This window comes from Filicampus tigris, chromosome 17 (assembly GCF_054856515.1).
Source record: "Filicampus tigris isolate MCC_2025a chromosome 17, RoL_Ftig_1.0, whole genome shotgun sequence".
NCBI lineage: Eukaryota > Metazoa > Chordata > Actinopteri > Syngnathiformes > Syngnathidae > Filicampus > Filicampus tigris.
This window is the reverse complement of record NC_141233.1, coordinates 8,262,544-8,283,027: the sequence shown is the minus strand read 5'-3', so window position 1 is coordinate 8,283,027 and position 20,484 is coordinate 8,262,544. Positions and strand designations below refer to the sequence as shown.

The 20,484-nt window shown below is 41.2% G+C and overlaps 1 protein-coding gene across 7 annotated transcripts in view; it reads right to left on the bottom strand.

The window, feature by feature from the left end:
- LOC147133174 (RNA-binding protein Musashi homolog 2) overlaps positions 1-20,484 on the bottom strand; it is a 243,410-nt gene that overhangs the window by 22,326 nt on the left and 200,600 nt on the right. For 5 of the 7 annotated variants that reach the window (XM_086057515.1, XM_086057514.1, XM_086057516.1 and 2 more), the window contains exon 11: positions 6,156-6,275. In XM_086057515.1, the coding sequence (XP_085913641.1) occupies positions 6,156-6,275 (120 nt within the window). The remainder of the gene's footprint in view (positions 1-6,155; positions 6,276-20,484) is intronic. The other 2 variants (XM_086057519.1, XM_086057521.1) reach the window with 1 other exon arrangement.

Here is a 20,484-nt window from a genome sequence, read left to right as displayed (position 1 = left end):
TAAATTATTTGGGAGGAAATTGATGGACACCTTCTTTCGGAAATTACTGTCACATAAGTTCTCCGCTTTTCATGTTAAGAAAAAGGGGGCAGGGAGAGGAGGGGGAATGTGTAATAAGAAAAAAAAAAAAAAAGCCTGGAACAAAGAGATGGGTTTAATGCAAGAAGAGTGTTGATTTAACATAGCATAAATACTTCTGCAGTTGACAATGCAGTGCTATTCCTGCAGTGGCGACCGCAGTCTCGCCAGACTTACTGTACATAGTGAGCTCTGACACCTGAATGGCACTTTCTGAACACCGGAGGTGAAGCCGAGATCTGAGGCCGACATTTGAGCTTACCAGGAAGCTCCGAGGGGATCAAGAAAACACTTAACAAAGCAGCCTGGGACCCGCCGGTGGTACCTTCTTCATTCCTGGTATTTTGCTCTGTTTCTGTCTGACAATGCCAAAAGCACAGGCTATTTCTGCAACTTTAATGAATAACAAACAAAACAAACCCAAAGCTGAAACTGTGCTCATATTTCATATATAGAATATTTTTCTGTGTGTTTATCAATAGGCAACACGGCTAAATGTCAAACATTCCCGTTTACCAAGCACATGATTCAACGATGTCGGCTATGACACATTTATGGTGTTTTATCCTAAATAACAACAGCGCAGGTGAACAACAGGAACGAATGCTATGGCAATAGTTTCCTTATTGGGAGCACGGCCATCCTGACCTACTCAGAAGCAAAAGAAGTAACGGTGGGCTGATTGATCCAAATAGCCCACATCCCCACTTTTGTTTTGAAGCTGTGCCGCCAGTCCTGTGACTCAGCGACGCCAAGAAAACAAGCAAGACGCCTCAACTTAGCGTGACCGGGCCACCAGCAAACACATACAAGCAGCACGGAAAGACCATTCCCATCATAAGTTTATTTTCCGAACTAGAGGGGTGGTTTATTTAGATTGATAATCTGATCGGTGCGCATGAAAACACTTATTCCAAAATTTCGGAACAAATCGTCTTTATCGTGCACGTCTGTGTCGTCAGTATACGCGTTTCCAAAGTTAATGCTCTTGGAAGGACAAAATTGTCCTCCTGCTGTCTCCTTCGGTTCATCGTCGCATGCAGAAGTACAGCTGGACTCGTGTCTTAAAAATCAACACTAGCAAATGCAAAAATGCGGTCTGAAGGATACATGGCACCTCCTTTAGGATGTGTTTACACGACGTAACAGTGCAAACGGGAAAAATATGTGAAATAATGTTTAAAGTAGAAACGGACTGAGCGATGTTTTGTTGACACGGACATCGCTACGGCTTCTTCTTCTTCTACCATTTCCGGTATATCTGGCCAATCTGTGAATGTCAAAATAATTTGTTCCGATCGAAAGTGTGATTCATGAGTCCTAATCGAATCAATATTTATAACTCTGATCGGATTGATTGAGAAATGTTCTCCCTGTAAACATAGCGACTCATTCAAACATTTAAGAACTAACCCATTAAATCAGGATCAATATCGGTGACATTAGCATGCTGTTTACTTGGTCATCAATACCGAATCTTGCACACCACGACAAACAAGCATCTTAAATGTTACCAGAAACACCTTTGTGTGTCTACAAACACTTCCAGCCGCCTACAGTTTGACCCTCACTGAAAGGTGCGGCAGAGTCAAAATATTGCAGGGGACTTCTTGTTTTGATCCACAACTATCGTCTCGAGGGCGAGGCCGCGGCGAGCGGTTCAAATACACCTTGTCACCACCGATGTTCTGTCAAAGAGAGGTGAAGTGAGCATGCTGTCATTTTGTCTGCTGAGCATCGGGTCAAGTGGCCGATGTCACGGACAGAAAATATTGTCAATGTCCTCCCAGCAATATTGATGGGTCACTTACCGGCCTACAAACAAACGTGACAACACACTGTTACTTTACTTCAGTTGGATATGTCATCTTAAGAGCTTTTAAATCTGGTTTTGGATTGTGTGAGCAAATGATCTTGCGTCCTTTTGAGTCGAAAGCCATGTTGCCACCAAGTCAACTGTACAGTTTAGAACAGCCAAGTTAAAATAACACTTGTAAAACTTTTTTTACACCCCAAATCGCCTTTTGCAGCTCCAACCAGCTCCTTGTTTCCCTCAGATTATTTTTCGATATATCGTTAAGCAGGGGTGTCCAAATCTGTTCCTCGAGGTCCGCTGTCCTGCGTGTTTTATATGTCTCCCTACGCCAACACACCTGGTTGAAATAATCAGGATCGTTATCGGGCTCGCTGATGAGCTGATCATTTGAATCAGGTGTGTTGGAGGAGGGAAAAATCTAAAACATGCAGGACAGTGGCCCTCGAGGACAAGCATCGTCATTCATAAATTCACTTTAAATGCCAAATTATGATAGGTAGTCACATTTATTGAATGTATCTAACAATATCAAATATATTTTTAATGCAGAAATGAGATGAAACTATAGGAAGTACAAAACTCAAATGTTCTGTTTGTGTATACGAGGTCATCAAATCACTGTCAGTTGATTCTGTCAACTGGGTTGCCTGTAGGGACGTTTACAGTCCAGCAGGTGTCAGTAGTCACTGACACAGTATTGATACAGTATCAATACAGTGTTGAAATGATACACGATGCCTCATTGACACATCACGACAAAAGCGTTACAAACGGCGTGATCGCAAAAAGGATTCATTGCATTTACAAGTTTGGGAACAAGCCAATTTGGCTAATGTGTACGTCGACAAAGTGGACCTCATATTGTTGCTCCTGTCATACCAAAGCTCATACCATAGAAAGAGAAAACAGTGTCACTGGTTAAGCAGTCAAAAGCCATGATGTCACTGTTTATCAGCCCTGTCCATAATGATACTTATCTCGCTTTCATTTGCAGCTGTCAGAAATAAACTGTTCATGATGACTGCCATCACGTCATTTGCTTTCTGGCTGCTGCCAACCCCCGAATCACCATTCCTGCTTCTTAATGACGTGCATTGCGCTGATGGTGGTGCTAATGGTTTGTTTTGAAAATACAAACAGCCTGATGTGAAGGACGGAGCATCTCAGCCAGTAATGTTGATTTAAATGAACTTTGATTTGCATGCACACGCCGCGCTTGCTGCAATGTGCCTGTCTGCATGCCCACATCGGCACGTATAACATTACATGTGGGAGTCGCCAAGCTGACAACATCCCGGTTACAATTAAAACGGATTTTCCGCCACAGGCTTCTTACGGCACAGTATATCTGATGAAGAGAGGCGCTCCTCACTAGACTGCAGGCTGTGTGTTCAGTCAGGGGAGCGACTATTGACAGCTATTGAATGATCTACAGTTGTAAGGGTGGAAAAAGCAAGCCGTCTAAATGAAGCCGACAAGTCAATCGATGCTGTGTTAAACACACAGAGAAACTCTCTTACGGACTGAGACAAACTTGCATCCGGTTTTTGGAGCAAATCTCCTGGTAGATGTTCACTAGTATATCGAAACAATCCTGACTCATACACCAACGGTATTTAAAAAAAAAAAAACAACAACAACAAACCCAACTGATTTGTTTTGGCCTCATGGATTGTCTCTTCCGTGTGGACTTCACAGTATCCGTATGGTCTTTGTTACGCGTTGATGATTCTTTTGGGTTATTTTCATATTCAAGTGAATTATTCAAGAGCAACCCACTTAAGTAATCAGTCCACACGTCAGTTGCTTGATTTTCGCAGCGTTGTTATTGCGTTCCCCCAAATGCTTCAGGTTATGGTTCCTATAGTTACTCTGACATGTCCTCTATGCCAGCTGAAGTCAAAATGTCATTTAAAGAATGCACTGGAACCACTCCAGTCATAAAGCTAGTACAATGGATCAGGTCCGTGACGTACTTCCTATCTCCCCAGTGAGTGGCAAATTAGTTTCCGCTTAACTTCCTAGTCCAGTCACAACAGCGGGAAAATGAACAGACAGAAAAACTCACTCGTGCCAATTGCCAGAAGGTTTGTTTTTTTTTCCGTGGAATTAAAAAAAAAAAAAGGGCAAGCCACAACAAGTGGTGTCATGAGAAGAGTATAAACCAGAAATTAAATGAGGTATATGTATATTAAGCAGTGAAGTCTCCAGTGTTACCATTTGTCACTTATTAGCCTTGGATGGCTTCTTTCTACAATTGTATGGCAATTAAAGATGCTTAAATCGTGAAATGTAATATTTTGTTATATATATATATATATATATATATATATATATATATATATATATATATATATATATATATATATATAATGATTATATTTTACACAATTACTATTAAACTAATATAAAAAACTACAGTTAATACAGGTTTTATGACCATTTGACACGAGTACAGATATAATTCTAATAATTTTAACAATTTCCTATTTGCGAATACATTTTGAATGCAGACAAATCAAGATGCTGACCAGCGTCCCGGAACTGACCTTGTTAAAGGTTCCAAGTTCCATTATATCATTATTACACAGGAACATTTCATCTAACTGGCTGTTCTCCTGATCATAAGATAAGTGATAAGTGATAAGTGATAAGATAAGCCATGTTTTGTTTTACAGTCATCATACTTTGTATAATAACAAAAGCAGTCACATAAGGGACCCCATTATCAGTCTGCAAATCGGTAACTTATACGTTTTAGCTGCACAAATGGATATGGAAGAGAAGGCCCACTGCTTTCGAAAGCCGATCGCTTGTTTGTTTAATTTAGAGCGGCCGCGGTTCCCCTAAGCTCTTGTTCAGAAACAAGAGTCGGATGTTCCCAAGTGTAGCAGGGACAAATGCATACACGCAGATTTTGATATAGATATCAACATTGGTCGTGGTGTGTTATCTCGCATATTTTTGTATCTTATGAAAGAAAGCCCTGTCGATACTACGCATGCTGTACTAGCACATTGCTGCCTCCTGCTGTGTTAGTCTGCAGATAAAGCAGGAAGTGAGATCACAAGTGGCCACTGGAGGATGCACGCCAAGGCCAGATGTGATCAGGCCAAAAAGATCAGTTAAGGCAGGAGAACGTGTCGGGTGGGCGGGCATCCCCTATTCCTCTCAACACTAAAAAAAACTAAAAGCAAAGTAAAATGTTGCCAGTTTTGTTGACATTGATATTTTTTTTTGTTTAAGCTATTCTATCTTTAAAAAAAAATGCAGCTTTTTGAAAATAATATAAAAAGGTTAATTAACACAAATGGTTATCATACCACCACAGGTTAACAACACAGACAAGAACATCACAGTGGAACATTTTAAGTTGGACACACTTGAAGTGCAATGAAACTAAAACGGCTGTCATGCATGATGTGATGTTAGACCTTAGCAATCTCGCGAGACTTCAGATCAGCAAAATATCGTCCATAAGTCAATAATAATAACAGAATTCAAAGAACTGAATGTAGGCCTACACTGTCAATAAAATAAAGAGTGAATTCACATTTTAACGTCGTTTTACACTTGTACGTCGGGTATGTTAAAATAATAATTAAACATTTCCAGTACAGTAAATGTTTTAAACTGGCAGAGCTTTGACAGGAGTGGATTAATTTAAAATCCTGGATTGTTTTCGACCATAGGTTCCACTGCATTTAAAAATAAACCAAAAGATAAACGACCAGAGCAGAACATGTCATTTCCCATTCAAGTTACTACAGCTTATCGTCGTAACCTCCTGCAGCTTGTATTTTTTTCTGAGTTATACTCATTCAAAAGTTAAAGCAAACTTCTTCAAGTGATTAAATCAAATCCCACACCATGTAATGTTAACTACGTGTAACCTTTTGTTTTTAAGGTCAGGTCATTTGTGTACAGATTCGATTTCTTTCACAAATGTGCGGCAACTGAATTTGGTTACATTAGAATGTTTAATGAATCAAATTGAATTTCGGTTATTTTTTGCCTCAGTCCCATGAAGTCACCTCAAGCCCCCCATCTCTTAATTCTTTACGTGGCAAGAACCGGTCAAGTCTAGCATGTGTCGTAGTAGAATTATGGCCAAAGAAATCCACTCATCAGTCGACATTAGGATAGAAATAATTGCTTGTGAGAGCGCATGGGAGCTTGGGTGACTATGTCTATGGGAGGAAGCAGAGCAGGAGAAGTTGAAGAGAGCAGCAGCCACACAGAACATGGACAGAGCGTTTACCTGGCCCTGTGCTCTGTGGGTACGCCAAGTAGCCGCCTCTTCCACGGGCCCCCCTACCTGAGCCACGCGCTGCTACTACCGCCGCCGCCGCCACCGGTCCGTATGCCGTCGCTGGGAAGCCTGCGGGCACACACACAACATGCATCATTTCCTGCGTATGGACAAGTGTGTCCCAGAGCTACGGGAGAATGTTGACGCCAGCACTGAGCTGCGGGATAAAACTAGCTGTCAGAGGCAGGGGCTCATGTCAGTGCGATATCTATCAGCGGACTCGGAACACGCTGCCGACCTAAAAGGTCCACACGCAGTGCGAAAAACAGCCAGGAGCAAGTCACTCAATATAGAGCACAGGTGATTGGTTAATCAGTTTGAAACTATGGTTTCTTTGTTTGCCATTTGTCATCCATCCATCCATTATCCATACCGCTTATCCTCACAAGGGTCGCGGGAGTGCTGGAGCCTATCCCAGTTGTCAATGGGCAGTAGGCGGGGGACATCCCAAATTGGTTGCCAGCCAATCGCGGGGCACACAAAGACAAACAAACATTCACACTCACAATCACCTAGGGGTAATTTAGAGTGTCCAATTAACCTACCATGCATGTTTTTGGAATGTGGGAGGAAACCGGAGTAGCCGGAGAAAACCCACACAGGCAAGGGGAGAACATGCAAATTCTACACAGGAAGGCCGGGGCTGGATTTGAACCCACGACCTCTGCACTGTGAGGCGGACGTGCTAACTAGTCGACCCTGCCATTTGTCAAGTATGAGCAAATTATCAGATAAAGTTCAGTGATATACACTAGGGATAGACCGGGCCGGGCTGACAATCGGCTCCAATATTTAGTGTTTTGTTGAATATCCGCAGCTGCCTTTTATTAAAAATCTGATGTCTGATAACAAATCAATTTAAAACTGTGTTAACTTCAAGGAACTATCTATTTACATTTTCAGTTAACTCTATCGACCGTGGGAACACTGCACTTTTTGTTTTTGTTTCAAGTCAAAACAAACAAAAACGAAAATGCATTTCTGTCATTTTGCTATTTTGGAGGACTTTACTGTAAAAAAAAAACTCTTGGGAGCTATTGTGTAAGTTTTCATTTAGCTTTTGAAGACATGCTGATGATCCTAGGAGGTCCCTTTTTGTTAGAATTTTCCAACAAAGACGTAACAACCCAATCAGCAAGCATTTATAAATATAAGAAGAAAAAAAATCAACATTATGCAAATCTGAAAAATTGTTCAATAAACATATGTTTAAAGCCATTTCAACAAAGTTAAAAGTTAGAATTTTTTTTAGACTCTGACGCCAATATTTTCCTTTGTGGTGAAAATGAATATCGGCTCTAAATATCGGTTATCGGCCTCCTTGACGACTAATAATCGGTATCGGTCATGGAAAACCCCCCCCCAAAAAACATATCGGTTGATCTCCAATTTACACTCACTGGACAAAATATTAGGTGCATTGTAACATGCAATGATTGCCAAACGCATTAGTATGCCGTGAGCGACCATCAGGTGTGCTATGGGAAATCATCCAATCTCACTTAACTGGTCTGAAAATGACATTTATTTCCTACGAATAATATCTCTTTATTCATATACCAGCAGTGTATTAAGAGAGGCAGAACAATTAAAATCTCTCGCACTACGCGGCAGAAGGTACAATTAACCTGTGTATGCACCTGTTGCTATCAATACAACAAAATATGTCACGGCTTCCTGTGAGTTTGTCGGGTTTGTGTTCAACTAAACAGGCCCAGATTTCATACAGAGGAAGTGAATTTGTGAGTAAATTAGGAAGAGATTATCATTATTTCATTACGTACTGATATAGCTTTTGTGCCTGTTTTGTTTGGTGACATACTGTTAGATTACTACAATGTAAAAAATGTGTTAGCTCATTAATGGTTGAGAAACACAAGATCCAATACAAAGACTCGATCAAAAATGTTACAAATACAATGATGGTCCATTCAAAATAACACTATTAGAAAGCTCCTAATTGAACAAGATTTGTTAATATTATCATACTGAGCAACATTCGAATATTCATCCACCTTACGTGGCTACTTGAAAGAGGCAAATTAGCTCTCAGTAAATCACGACAAACTATAATTATAGACACATTGTTGAATGAAATAAAAATGAAGCATTATTTTCTTTGTCGGGGCCCTTTTTGATATAGTTCTCTAATTGCATCTCATTAGGTGCAGCTGTACCTCATGAATGGCCGATAGAAATGAATGACAGCAATTTCCAGCGGGGTGATTGTATTAATTAAGATACTACTGGATAAGTGCATCATCTCCCTACACAGCAGAGCTCTGTCAGAGTGAAAATGTTCAAATTCTTATGAAACTACAAATCGGTGCATAAACTTGGCTTTAGGTGGGTCTGCAAATTGCGCGCGGGTGATTAGATTAATGAAATAATGTTGCTCTGGGGGGTGTTTGTGTCACACGCTTGTATGAAAGATTACAACCACCTCTGAGCTGCACAGCCGTGTGCATGATAGCCCTACCTCTGGGCACAAACCCCGCATTTTTGTTCAGGAGTGCCTGACCACAGCGCCCCCACCCGCCCCCACCGCCCCGCACCCAATTACTGCGAGAATCAGAGGACTTTGAATCAAGCGCTGTAATTCATGAGGCAAAACGTTGCATCTTTTTGTTGCGGGTTCATCAGGTGGGAGATCGATCGTAGTTTTGCAGCATGGTTAGTATGCGACCAGATGGAGACATCTGTTGTGCGATTTGTCATAGTGAACGCATTCAAATCTTGGCCTTTTGTTCCCTTGTACGGAACCTATGAATAACGCAGCGAAGAACATTTAGTTATCCAAGTAGACTGCTGTAAGAATGTTTCGAATGCTCTAATGAAGTAAAGATATCAATACGGTGTAAATATGAATGCAATTCTTTGGGATCTAATTATTCCGAACAAATATCAGCCTGGTAATCAGCCTGTAATTAATCCAAAGCAGTATCAGTGAATTGTAATTACATTGTTGGGACTTAATGAACATGGTAGCAAGAGGTGGGTGACAGAAGCTGGTCCATGCCCAGGGCCTGGGCTCTTCTTTCAACACAGGAATGGCATGTCATTAGCGGTGGTGATGAGATTCCTCACTCTGGGCTCCACGCCGTCGTCGCCTAATCAGCCTCCTAAAATTATCTCCACAGGATATGCTTGCCTCTCTTGCAAAGAAATGGGCTTCAAATCCTCTCAATTGCAGTTGTTCCTGATTTTTGGAAATGAATGTGTGCAGGATGTGCTTGCGCGCCGTCTCTCTCTCTCTCTGCCCTCTTCCGAAGACGGTGACTTGGATGCTACAGAATAGCACGGGACACCTCGGAGGATTGTTTTTCAAAAGCTGTGGCGGCGAGGGGAGAACATGTGACCTATTTCTGAGGCAGCCTCCGAGTGCTATTCCATGAAGAAGGGCTCGCACAAAAGAATGACGAAAGGGAGGGCACGGACGAGGGGGTGAGAGAGCGGGGTCAGACGAGCCAAAAAACACATATAGCTTTTCATTAGACGGCCGAGAAGGAGGTAATTCGCAACTCTGTCGACACAACGTGACCACGACTGTGCGCGTTGGGTGCGAGATGGCGCCAAGTTGCGACCGGCAAGATGGCCGAGAAGACAGGGAGAAATACAATTTCCACACGCGGCTCAGGAGAGAATAATGTAATAAAGCGGCACAGTGAGTAAAGAAGTAAAACAATCATAAAAAGACAATAAAAAAAGGCTACTAAAATCTGCGACTTGAACGCTACCGAAACAGCCCAAATGAGGCTGTCCACCTCTTTTCACAAATGCGATACTTGCGCACCCATGCATCTCCCCTTATAGCACCCTCGCGTATACGCTGCACAGCACAATGTTTCATGCATTTCCCTCTCTCTCCCTCCTGCCATTGTCGCGACACCCCAATAGACCCACTGGCTCGGAAGTTAGTTGCGAGCAAAGTTGTGGTGAGAGATTAACTTTGCAGGATTAGGTGGGTTAATTAATAGATGGCTGCTGCTCATTGTTTTGCGCTCACGCTGTAAGAAGCCACCCAAGAGAAGCGCTGTGGCATTAAATCAATTTCATGGCCCTTTTATTACTGAGGAGATAAAGCCAATATTTAGCTTTCAATTCTTCACAATTATTGGGCCCCCGCTTTGCCACTCGAGTGGCTGCACTTGGCTGGGGACAAGGACACATCTGTTTATGAGCTGTGCAGGCCCGGGGGCCTTGGTGTCCGGACTCGGGGGAACTGTCCTCAGCTTTTCCCTCCCCGAGCCCGCAGCACAGAAATTCAGCAATCATCAGGAGTGCCACGGAAATGAAGAAAAAACGGACCTAAATAAGGACGGGGCACGGTGGCAAATCTTATCGACCTCTTTTCGACAAGCAAAATCTTTCCCGGCCAGCAAAAACTTGAATCGGCTAAAGGAACACATTCATTTGCTAAAAGCAGCATCTGCTGCATTGGGGAAAACAAATCTTTATGGTACTTGGGTTCGCAGCAAAGGTGGATGACGTAGTGCAAATACTGTACTGTATTAATGCTTGAGTGAGGAGGTAGAATTTGGCTGGTTGCTCATTTAATGTAAAATCGGAGAGATGCTGCTTGACAGAATAATGATTGAAATGTAATTAAACATTTTGCAATCAGGACTTTTGTTCATAATCAGCATCATAAACAAATGGTAAATACGGTTAAAGAAGCACTGTCGGCTAATCAGAATGCACTCATCCATAAATGAGTATGCGAGTAAAACGAAGTGGTGCACAAGAACACAGCACGATTAGTCACGGCTGTCACTGTTCATCATGAACTGGATCGCACAAGGATAAAAACGGCCTGCTACAGAACACATGTTGCCTTTTCTATGACATACGACAGTATGCTGCAAAACGTCAACGCATGGTGAAATAATGTTGAGCACATTCGCGTCATAGTTCGGAGGTTGGGGTTCAAATCAGGTCACCGGTCGTCCTGTGTGGAGTTTGCATTTTCTGCCCGTGCTTGTGTGGGTTTTCCAAAAAATACGCACATTTGGTTGAAGAAATGTGCAATGATACATATGATCCGTGAAAAAAAACATAAAATGACCCTCTCCGACCCCATCTTGTGTCTCTAATTGTATATGCAAGAAACACCCGCGCCTGAGGAAAAACAACATTAGAGAGATGAAGTGATTTAAAAGGTTTCAATCATTTGTCGCCCACTTGTGGGTAAAGAGGACAAGCGCTGCAGATGGATGGATGTTGCAAAAAACGAAAACACCCCAGCAAAGCTACACTTCAGAAAAAAAGATTTTACAAACAATTCAAATGTGAGTCTATTCATCCTTTTTCTTGACCACTTATCCTCGCTACATCGAAATTCTGCTGATCGATAAATAGCTTACTCCTCAAAGCGAGTGTACTCATCTATGTGGAGCACTGCCTACAGACAAAATGGTGTCACGCGGAATTTGATGAGAATTACAACACAAATAGAAAGGCATAATGCAAGCCAACAAATGGCTCACTAAACGTAATTATAGTTTATTATTGGTGACATCATGCGAGTGACTAGGCGCTGCAGTGTTGGGGTCCTACACTAAAAGGTTTATTGAAGAGCAACTCATTTTTATGGTTTGAAAAAGACAGTGATGGAGAGCCAGTGTCAAAGCCCCTCTTGACTTCCTTATGAACAACTCAGACAGAGAGTCCATAAATACCAAAGGTTCTCGACTGCTACTTTACTCAGAGCACACCTCAATCACGAGGCTGCATGGATTTGCAATTTGTACAAAAGAGACCACAGTCTCTTGACTGTGTGTCGAAATGAAAGGAATGCATGTTGCACAACATAAGTCCAATTGAGTAGTCACCTCCAGGAATTTATGGCCTATACTGCAAACAACCACTAGGAGATGTGAGTGACCAGTTTTTTTTTGTCTGTTTTAAATACACCCAGCAACAAAATGATCATCATAAAAATCTATTTTGTCATCTGTTGAATTTTAAGGCTTCCAATCCACAACACAATCCTTTCAACTTATTGTTTTTTTCCCCATTAATGTAAAATTAAGTCATCATAATGTATCATTTTACATCATAATGTAAAATCACCATTTTTCCCCAGGTGTCAGCAGTCCCCATAAAACCAGTATAAACTTATAAATTCAACTAGGGACGCGTGAGCATCGATGCCATGCGATTGGCCTGATCCCAATACCAGCCTTATTTAAATGTATTGGGTCAGTGGAGGCTGCCGATACCAGCCAACGATACTTAAAGGAGACGTCCACCAAACGATTTTCTTAACAAGAACTAGTCTAAACTTGATATTCTGATTCACATTATGTTTGTGCAATATGAATTAAGCAGCAAAATCCATCTCAGGCGGCGGCCATTTTGTCACTTGCTGTTGACTAAAAATGACCAATCACAGTTGGTCAGGGCTCAGGTAACTAATCATGGATCAGCTTCAGAAAACAGGTGAGCTGTGATTGGTTAAAAATTTGGGGTTGACTTCCCGTTTAAGACAAAAAAAAAAAATCTGCCATTGAGTAAGTCTTCATCGGCACCGCTGTACTGTTGCAACTTGACACTGGCGAATCATCATCTGCATCAGAAAGGAAGGTCTTTGTTCACAATTGTTTTCTATATCAAAAGGTTTGTTGACATTGCCAGAAAGACTGGGGAGGATTGCATTGCGACCCCCCCCCCCCCACACACACACACACACGTGATCCTAATATAGTCTTTCGAAAATCTCAAAAATCACTCAGGATAACGGAAGGCAGTTTTCACACAATTCAGTCAATTAAAACCGAGCATTCACTCAATATCTTGTTGAACCCACGGACAAACGTTAACAAAACTGTCACTCTACACACACTGTGTATATCCCCTTCGCTCCCGATCTGTTAAAAGCCTTAAGCCAAAGTAAAAATTCATTTGGCAAAGCAGTGAAAGGTCATTCTCAGCAGTGTGCTGAAGGAGCACAATGTACACTCTGTGCACATACAGCTCCGTATTTGTGACAATGACAGGGGCTTTATGGCCAAAACGTTTTCCTTCTGGGCATGCTGCGCCTTTTCTTGCAAGCGCATGCGTCTGCGAGTCTTTTGTGTCGTGCTGTAAGCAGCAGGGTCGCCGGTGATCAAATCGTTTCTGGTGACGAGCCTTCCCCGGATGTTTTGCCGCCTGCCTCCGCAGACTCTTGAGTCCAATGCTTTGTTTTGGAAAAGTGCCAAAGCGTTTGGTGTCAACATGTGAAAATGATGTGATTGGTGACACGACGTTGCTCAAGTCAGCTTTTCACGTCATACTTCAAATGGAAATAAGAAGTGTAGCTGCATCCAAACACATCTTCCAAATGTGATAAAAGCAGGTCAGATAACTTACTCATCCTCAGGCACGAAAGCGCAAAAGTACCGATTGCATTTTGAAGTTTCGGTCTGTTCCCCTTTGGTTAACAGTTCACCCTCCTCACTGTGGTGCGTTTACATGCAGCAAATATTCGGGTTATGGTCAAAATTCCGACTTCTGAGTCATTCGGAAAAAAACGTTTGGACGGCTTGAGCGGAGAGAGCCCCCCCCACACACGCATTTAAATAACCCGATTGAAACGGCGACGCACAGACGGCATGACGTAATTTACGTCATCTCTGCTTGTTACTTGCTTCAGTCAATAAAACACATTATATTCATGTCACTGACCGCACGAATGAAGCAGACGGTTTCCTCCCCGCTTTAAAAGTTTGGCGTCGTACGTACTTTTGTTTATCACTAAATGTGTGCTTCGGGTGGTTTGCGCGCATACAATCACTTCCTGTACTACAAAGACCAAGATTCCTTGCGGGTGAGCATGCGCAGAGTATCCCGTGCAATCGGCATATTCCGAATGCAGTTCACATGCGCGCATATTCGGCTTGGAAACGGAGTAATCCATGCATGACATTCGGAATTTTAAAAACCCGAATAAGGGCACGTTCGGGCTACTGCGTGCGTTTACATGGCGTTTAAAAACCCGAATACTGCCAATATTCATGTTTTAAAAGGTTTATTGGCTGCATGTACACGCAGTCAGTTGGTTGTGTGTTCCACCAAGTGCTCTTGAGCTGGCTTTCTACTCTTTTTTTTTTTTTTCCCTCACGCCCTTCGCAATGAAAACTTTCTTCCTTATGCATCAATAAGGTTCTCCTTTATGCTCTGACAACAGCTTGACTGATGTTAATGTAATCTGCACTGTTCTTTGGCCCAAAACTGCCAGCAGTAGCTCAGCCGTCATTGACAAAAGAACTCCATCAGTCACAGAGCACTCCACTTGCTTCTGCTTTAGGAAGACTGTCAACTGTCTCACACATAGGACGAGCTTGGGGACAGCTGCTATTTCTATGGAGGCTCTATGGATCAAGTGGCCTCTGGCTGCATCTTGACAGCTGCCTGAAAGAGATGGAGTAAGGTTTGGGCACACTATTAACCATAATTACTCGTTAGCTTCTGGACTTGCAGCAATGCCGTTATGACTCGGCACATTTGACGTCCTGCAAACATCATCCTTTTTTCGAGCGGAAGCTTTCCTTTTCTGATACATTGGATGAGCTCCAAAATGCAGACTGATCGAGCTTACGGGCGCACTTAGGCGACAAGACATCCAGGGAGCCTTCCGAGTTTTGCCAGCGTGCTGCGAGCAGCGTAGCGCTTGCTGCACAAGGAGACCGACTCCGATGGGATGGCGGACAGTTATTAGTGCAGTCTCAGAGCTTTCGCCACATTTAGCAATGCCTTGGGAGTGCAGTGAACCAGTGCAAGCTTGCTGTCTAAAGGCCCACATATCTGTCTGGAATTGACGCTCAGAGCCATGGCATAGCTTGTTAAGCGCTTCGCATGTAGCGCACGGTTTGCTTGAAAAGTTCCATGTGATGGTTAAAAATAATACCTCCAGCGTCACAAATTACCTTCATCGGTGTTCTTTGTTGTGTTGCAGGATGGTTCTTGGAAAAAATACTATTAGGCGAGGCCAACTGGACAAGCATAAAAAACAGGTAACACCAGGTATCGGTCAGGAGGTTGCCGAGACCAAACACAGAGATTTGAGGCTAAAAAAAATCCTCCTCTGCAGTAGTTGCCGCTATACTGCAGCAGCTTGATGCATTGGCGAATCATTATCTGCGCCAAACACAAAGGTCTTTGTTCACAATATTTTGTCATTCTGTTAAATAAAATTTTAAATGTCAAAAGTACCAATAATTGGAATCAGTGAGTACTCAAAGAGTGAATACTGGGGATGTCACAATATCGTCGATATCGTGATATCGCGATATTAAAATTGCCACGATATATCGTCGTCATCATGTTACGATATAATAGCAGCAAATCTGTTTAAAAGCCCGAGTTGTTTTCCATTTGTGCAGCTCCAGCACCCTCTGGTGGTTAGTTTATTAGTGCAGTTTAATTTTTGATGCCACCTCTGTTTGAGACCCACGCTAATGGCCATTGGGAGCGCATGACTGGCCAAACCGAATTTCTTTGTGAATGCTGTTATTATGTACAAAAACAGACTATTGTGATGTTCTTTTTTTAATATGACCTTCTATTTTTTTTTTTTTACAATATCGTGAGCTTTTTATATCTAGCCAACCTCCCCAAAATATCATGATAATTATCGCATCATGAGGTTCGTATCGTGATATCATATGGTGACATTTGGGTACGGTATGGTGACATCTCTAGTGAATACTCATTCTGGTATGCGTCTGGAAAAAGTGGTATCGAACATTCTTGTCAAAATACAGCTCTCGGTAAGGCGCAGTCCAGTTTTACATCGCTGCAAACCACAAGCATGATAATAAACATAATGACAAATTACTGCCACTGTCAGTGCAAATCAAAATTAAATATTTTAGTAAAGGTAGATTTTTTTTAATACACAGCTATTGTCATAAACTTCATTCGTTTGGATTGCAAAGTATGATGCTCAACGGTGTTTTTCACAATCACTTTCCAATTTGGGTTAACTTTTTCATTCACGTATCCTTAGTAACAGATTTGGATTTGACCTGTTTGTGCCAAAACGCATACTTGCACATACAAACTGAGAGTTCAAAAAAGGAGTCTGTTTCGCATGTTCACGTTGTGCTTGCAAAGTTCACTGTCACCCGTGTGGAGATTAGCATGAGGTAAACTGAAATGACACCTCACGTTTGAGGCGTGAAAATGCAAAAGCAAAGTCTGGCATAGGAAACAGAGACTCACCGTGTCCCTTCACGACAGCAGCACAATTCCGAAAATAAGTCATGTGTTCATCTTTGTATTTGTGCTCACACTAGGAAGTACGAATGTTGATGGCTTCAAAACTAGTGGCAGCATGCCGAAAATATATAAATGCAAATCCAGTGAGATCCAGTTACTGACATGCTGAGCCAGCCACAGACCTATAGAGAAGTCTACTGCTCTTTGTGCCATTGTTGTAATTGTCATTGCCAATGATATTATACACAAGATGGAGGAGGCGTCTCAGGTCAAAGGTCAAATCAGGACACATTCTAAGCCACCTTTACAGTTTATAATTAATCACACAATTGATGGGGATTATTGATCCGCCCTGGAGTAGGCAAGGCTATCGATTACACACGACAGGCAAACAACTATAAATCCACCAAATCCAGCACACATGGTGATGCCGGGGAATTCGGTTTGAGATGGAGGCTGGTGATCGGTGAAACAAGTCTTTCAAGCGTGCCGCTCCAGCCCATTTCGGGGGCCAGAAAGATGGAGTGAGACAGATGAACTGTTAGCAGTGGAGACGGGTAGAACAGATGAGCGGAGGAGGGCAAGAGCCGTATCAGTGGCAAAGGAAGACAAAGAGAGGAAATGACATACAATGAGAAATTTAGAGAGAGAAATAAGGCCAGAACACCAGTGTCCAATTCACTCTTGCGGAATTCTCTAAGGCGCTGGATAAAAATAGCCACAACACCATTAGAGCACAGTCTAATGCACCATTAAATACACATATGTTTATAGTGTTTCAACACGGGAAAAGGTCATATATAAGATGCTCAGCATATCTAGCTAATTTATTTATGACACTGTATACAATTTCAATATTAATATTTTGGAATTCCATCGATTCTAGGAACCTAAATACTAGGGATGGACTGATTATTGGCCGGGCCGATTATCGGCTCCGATATTCAGTGTTTTGACAAATATCGGCATCAGCCTTTTTAAAAAATAAAAAAAATATTTTGGGTTGATTTGGTGTATATATATATATACATATATATATATATATATATATATATATATATATATATATATATATATACATATATATATATACATATATATATATATATATATATATATATATATATATTTCTTAAAAATAAACTGGATGAATATGATGACATTTGGAAACCATATAGACAATTCATTGAAAGAGCCGATATTGGACAGCTATTAATGAATACATAGACTTAATTTACACCACAGTTGGCAACCTGATTGTTTATTTTATTTATATTATATTTATATGCATGTGTATGTGTTTGTGTGTATGTGTACATGTATGCACATGTATGTATGTGCGTATGAGTGTATGTATGTATATTATTTTGTTTTCTTTTTATCCAATTTATGACTATGTTGTAGTTGTTATTATTATTATTCTATCATATAGGGCATCCACTGCAATCATGGATATTGAAAACTGTACAAGTGTGTATGTAATTTGTCTACATGAATGTTCAGGTATATGCTTTTTAATCTTTGGTAATTAAGATGCCAAGTACATAAGAGAGTGTTTTGTTTGGGTAGGGTGAGGAAGGATGGGGTTAAGCAATGTACAGCGTTTATGTAATTGTGTTGAAACGCAATGAATGTATTGCTAAAAAACAAAAAAAAAAAAAAAAACAAAGCTAAATGACATTTTAACGTTTCTGTCATTTTGACGTTTTGGAGGATTTTATTTACTCTAGAAAACTAAATGGAGCTATTGTTTAACTTTTGAAGACATGCTGATGACCCTGGGAGCTGCCCTTTTGTTTTTTATGCATTTATATTTTTTTTAATTTTCCAACTTGACTCCTAATAATCGCTATTTGTGTCGGCCCCGAAAAATAACATATCGGTCTATCGCTACTAAACGACGACGATTACACTGATTACACGATCCTTCAGCCCGTCCTTTTTTAGAAGGTGTCCCGTCATTCGTGGGCGTCTGTCTGTGACAGAATGCCCACCTCTGTAAATACCATTCAAAGTAAAGAAAGAGACTAGAAAGTTGCGATCTCAAGTACGAAACACAAAAAGTGTATGTGGGTTTTCCAAATAAAAGAGTGACCTGTGTGATATGCACATAAAACACAAGTGAACCATGAATCCAAAACATTACCTCTTGGGATAATATAATGTAGCGATCAAATGGTACACTGCGGTTGTGATTGTGACATAGTATATGAGTTTTTTCTCAGTAGTATTTTGATTTGATATTTGTTCGTAAATACAGTAATGCACCGTATTATTGGAGCATATTTCATCCAGATGCTTCATTTATTTCCTGTCAGGGGTTGACAGTAAGAGGGACAAGCCAGCGGAAATAAGTCTGTTGATAAGTCACAGCAGAGGCGCCGAAGCACACTGCCGCATCCTCACAGGAGGAGGAGGGCGTCCTGTCACAGAGGGGAAACCGTGACACCACTTCACATTGCGTCCCATTTATAACCCCCAATAGTGCACAGAGAAACACATGGAGACAAATTAACAAAACAAAAGAACAATTACGCATCAAAAAAAAAAAAAAAAAAAAAGGAGAAGCCACCTAGCAAGACATCTTTTCATCTGCAGACTGACAATTCTCCCATTGTTGTCATCTCTCAGCGCTACTTTGTTGTTGTTGAAAGCATCTCGGGTTTGTTGTTATCAAAGGCATAAATCACAGAGCCGAGGAGAGCCAGGTGGCTTTCATATGAACTGCTGCACAGATGCTCTCGTCTCACCTTTCCTCTCAGCGCCACACAGCTACGGCGCACGCCAAACATCGCGTCGAACGCAGACGGAGCCAGCGAGGGAGGCTAAGAACATTTACACGCCATCTAATAATTCAATTACAAGCGGGCTAATCCAATGTGTATATTATTGCAAATCTTGTGTAAACACCTTCACCAGGTTATCTTACTCACATTCAAGTCCTAATCGGAGAGAGCAGAACTTGATTAAGATAGCTGGGGTGCTTGTCAATCATTGAAATTAAGCTCGCTCTGTTTTTGCCTCTCTTTGGATTCGATGCACGCAGCCCAACACACTCGCACGGTGAACAGAAGGGCATGCTGAGGATGAATTACAATAAAAAACTGAAATCAAACATACGTTGGCATTAGTTACGCCTTCCCAATTTAATGAAAGGCAATACAAGAGCCGTATTTAAAAAAAAAAATCAATTATGCCCAATTTTGACACCAAAACTGCATTTTCCGAGTGTTACATCGATTTGCGAGTGCCCCGTCTTATGAGATTTTTGATATACAAGCCGTTGTGCTGCAATTTTTTTTCACTGACTCGCAAGCAATGACTTGAGTTACAAATAGGGCTGCAACTTATGATTATTTTAATAATGGATTAATCTTTCGATTGTTGTGTTGCTTAATGGATGAATCAGACAAAACAAAAATGGAATTTCCATCCTTTTATTCAAGAACAGGATATTATATCAAATTGAATGTGTAAAACATGAATTAATTGAGATTCGGTTACTGGTTTGGTCTGTAACGTCAGAAAATCAAAAATGTTGATCTGTGTTTTTCAAAGTAAAAGCAGAATTTTGTGAGAATATTTACTGTTGAGCGGCTCAAATTCCAAGGATTTGGGCAATTTCAAATTAAACAAGGTCGCTAAACAATCCAAAACAATTAGCGATTCATTTGATAATCGATTAAGGTGTCGATTAATCGAGTCGCTGTGGCACCTATAGTTACGAGTGAGCTTCACACTTTTCACTGTTTCAGTGAAGTGAAAAAAAACAAAACAAAACAAAAGAAAAAAGGTTCACAAACAAAGCAGTCTACAGACACATTTTTCAGACAATTATTTTTTGGCTCTACAATCTATGCTTCCTGACATCCACACATTGCTCACTTCTGCTTTTTCTCACACGGTGTAAACTTTTCTGCGCCTCATCTACAGTATTTCAGATATCTTTTTTTTTTTTTTTTTTTCTAAAAGAAAGTTAAAAGTGAAATAGATTGTGCTATTAAGAAATCCTTGAAGGTTTTGCCGTTGTGGCGGCTTCCGCTGTGTTCTCGCTGGTAGGGTTGGACGCGTGCCG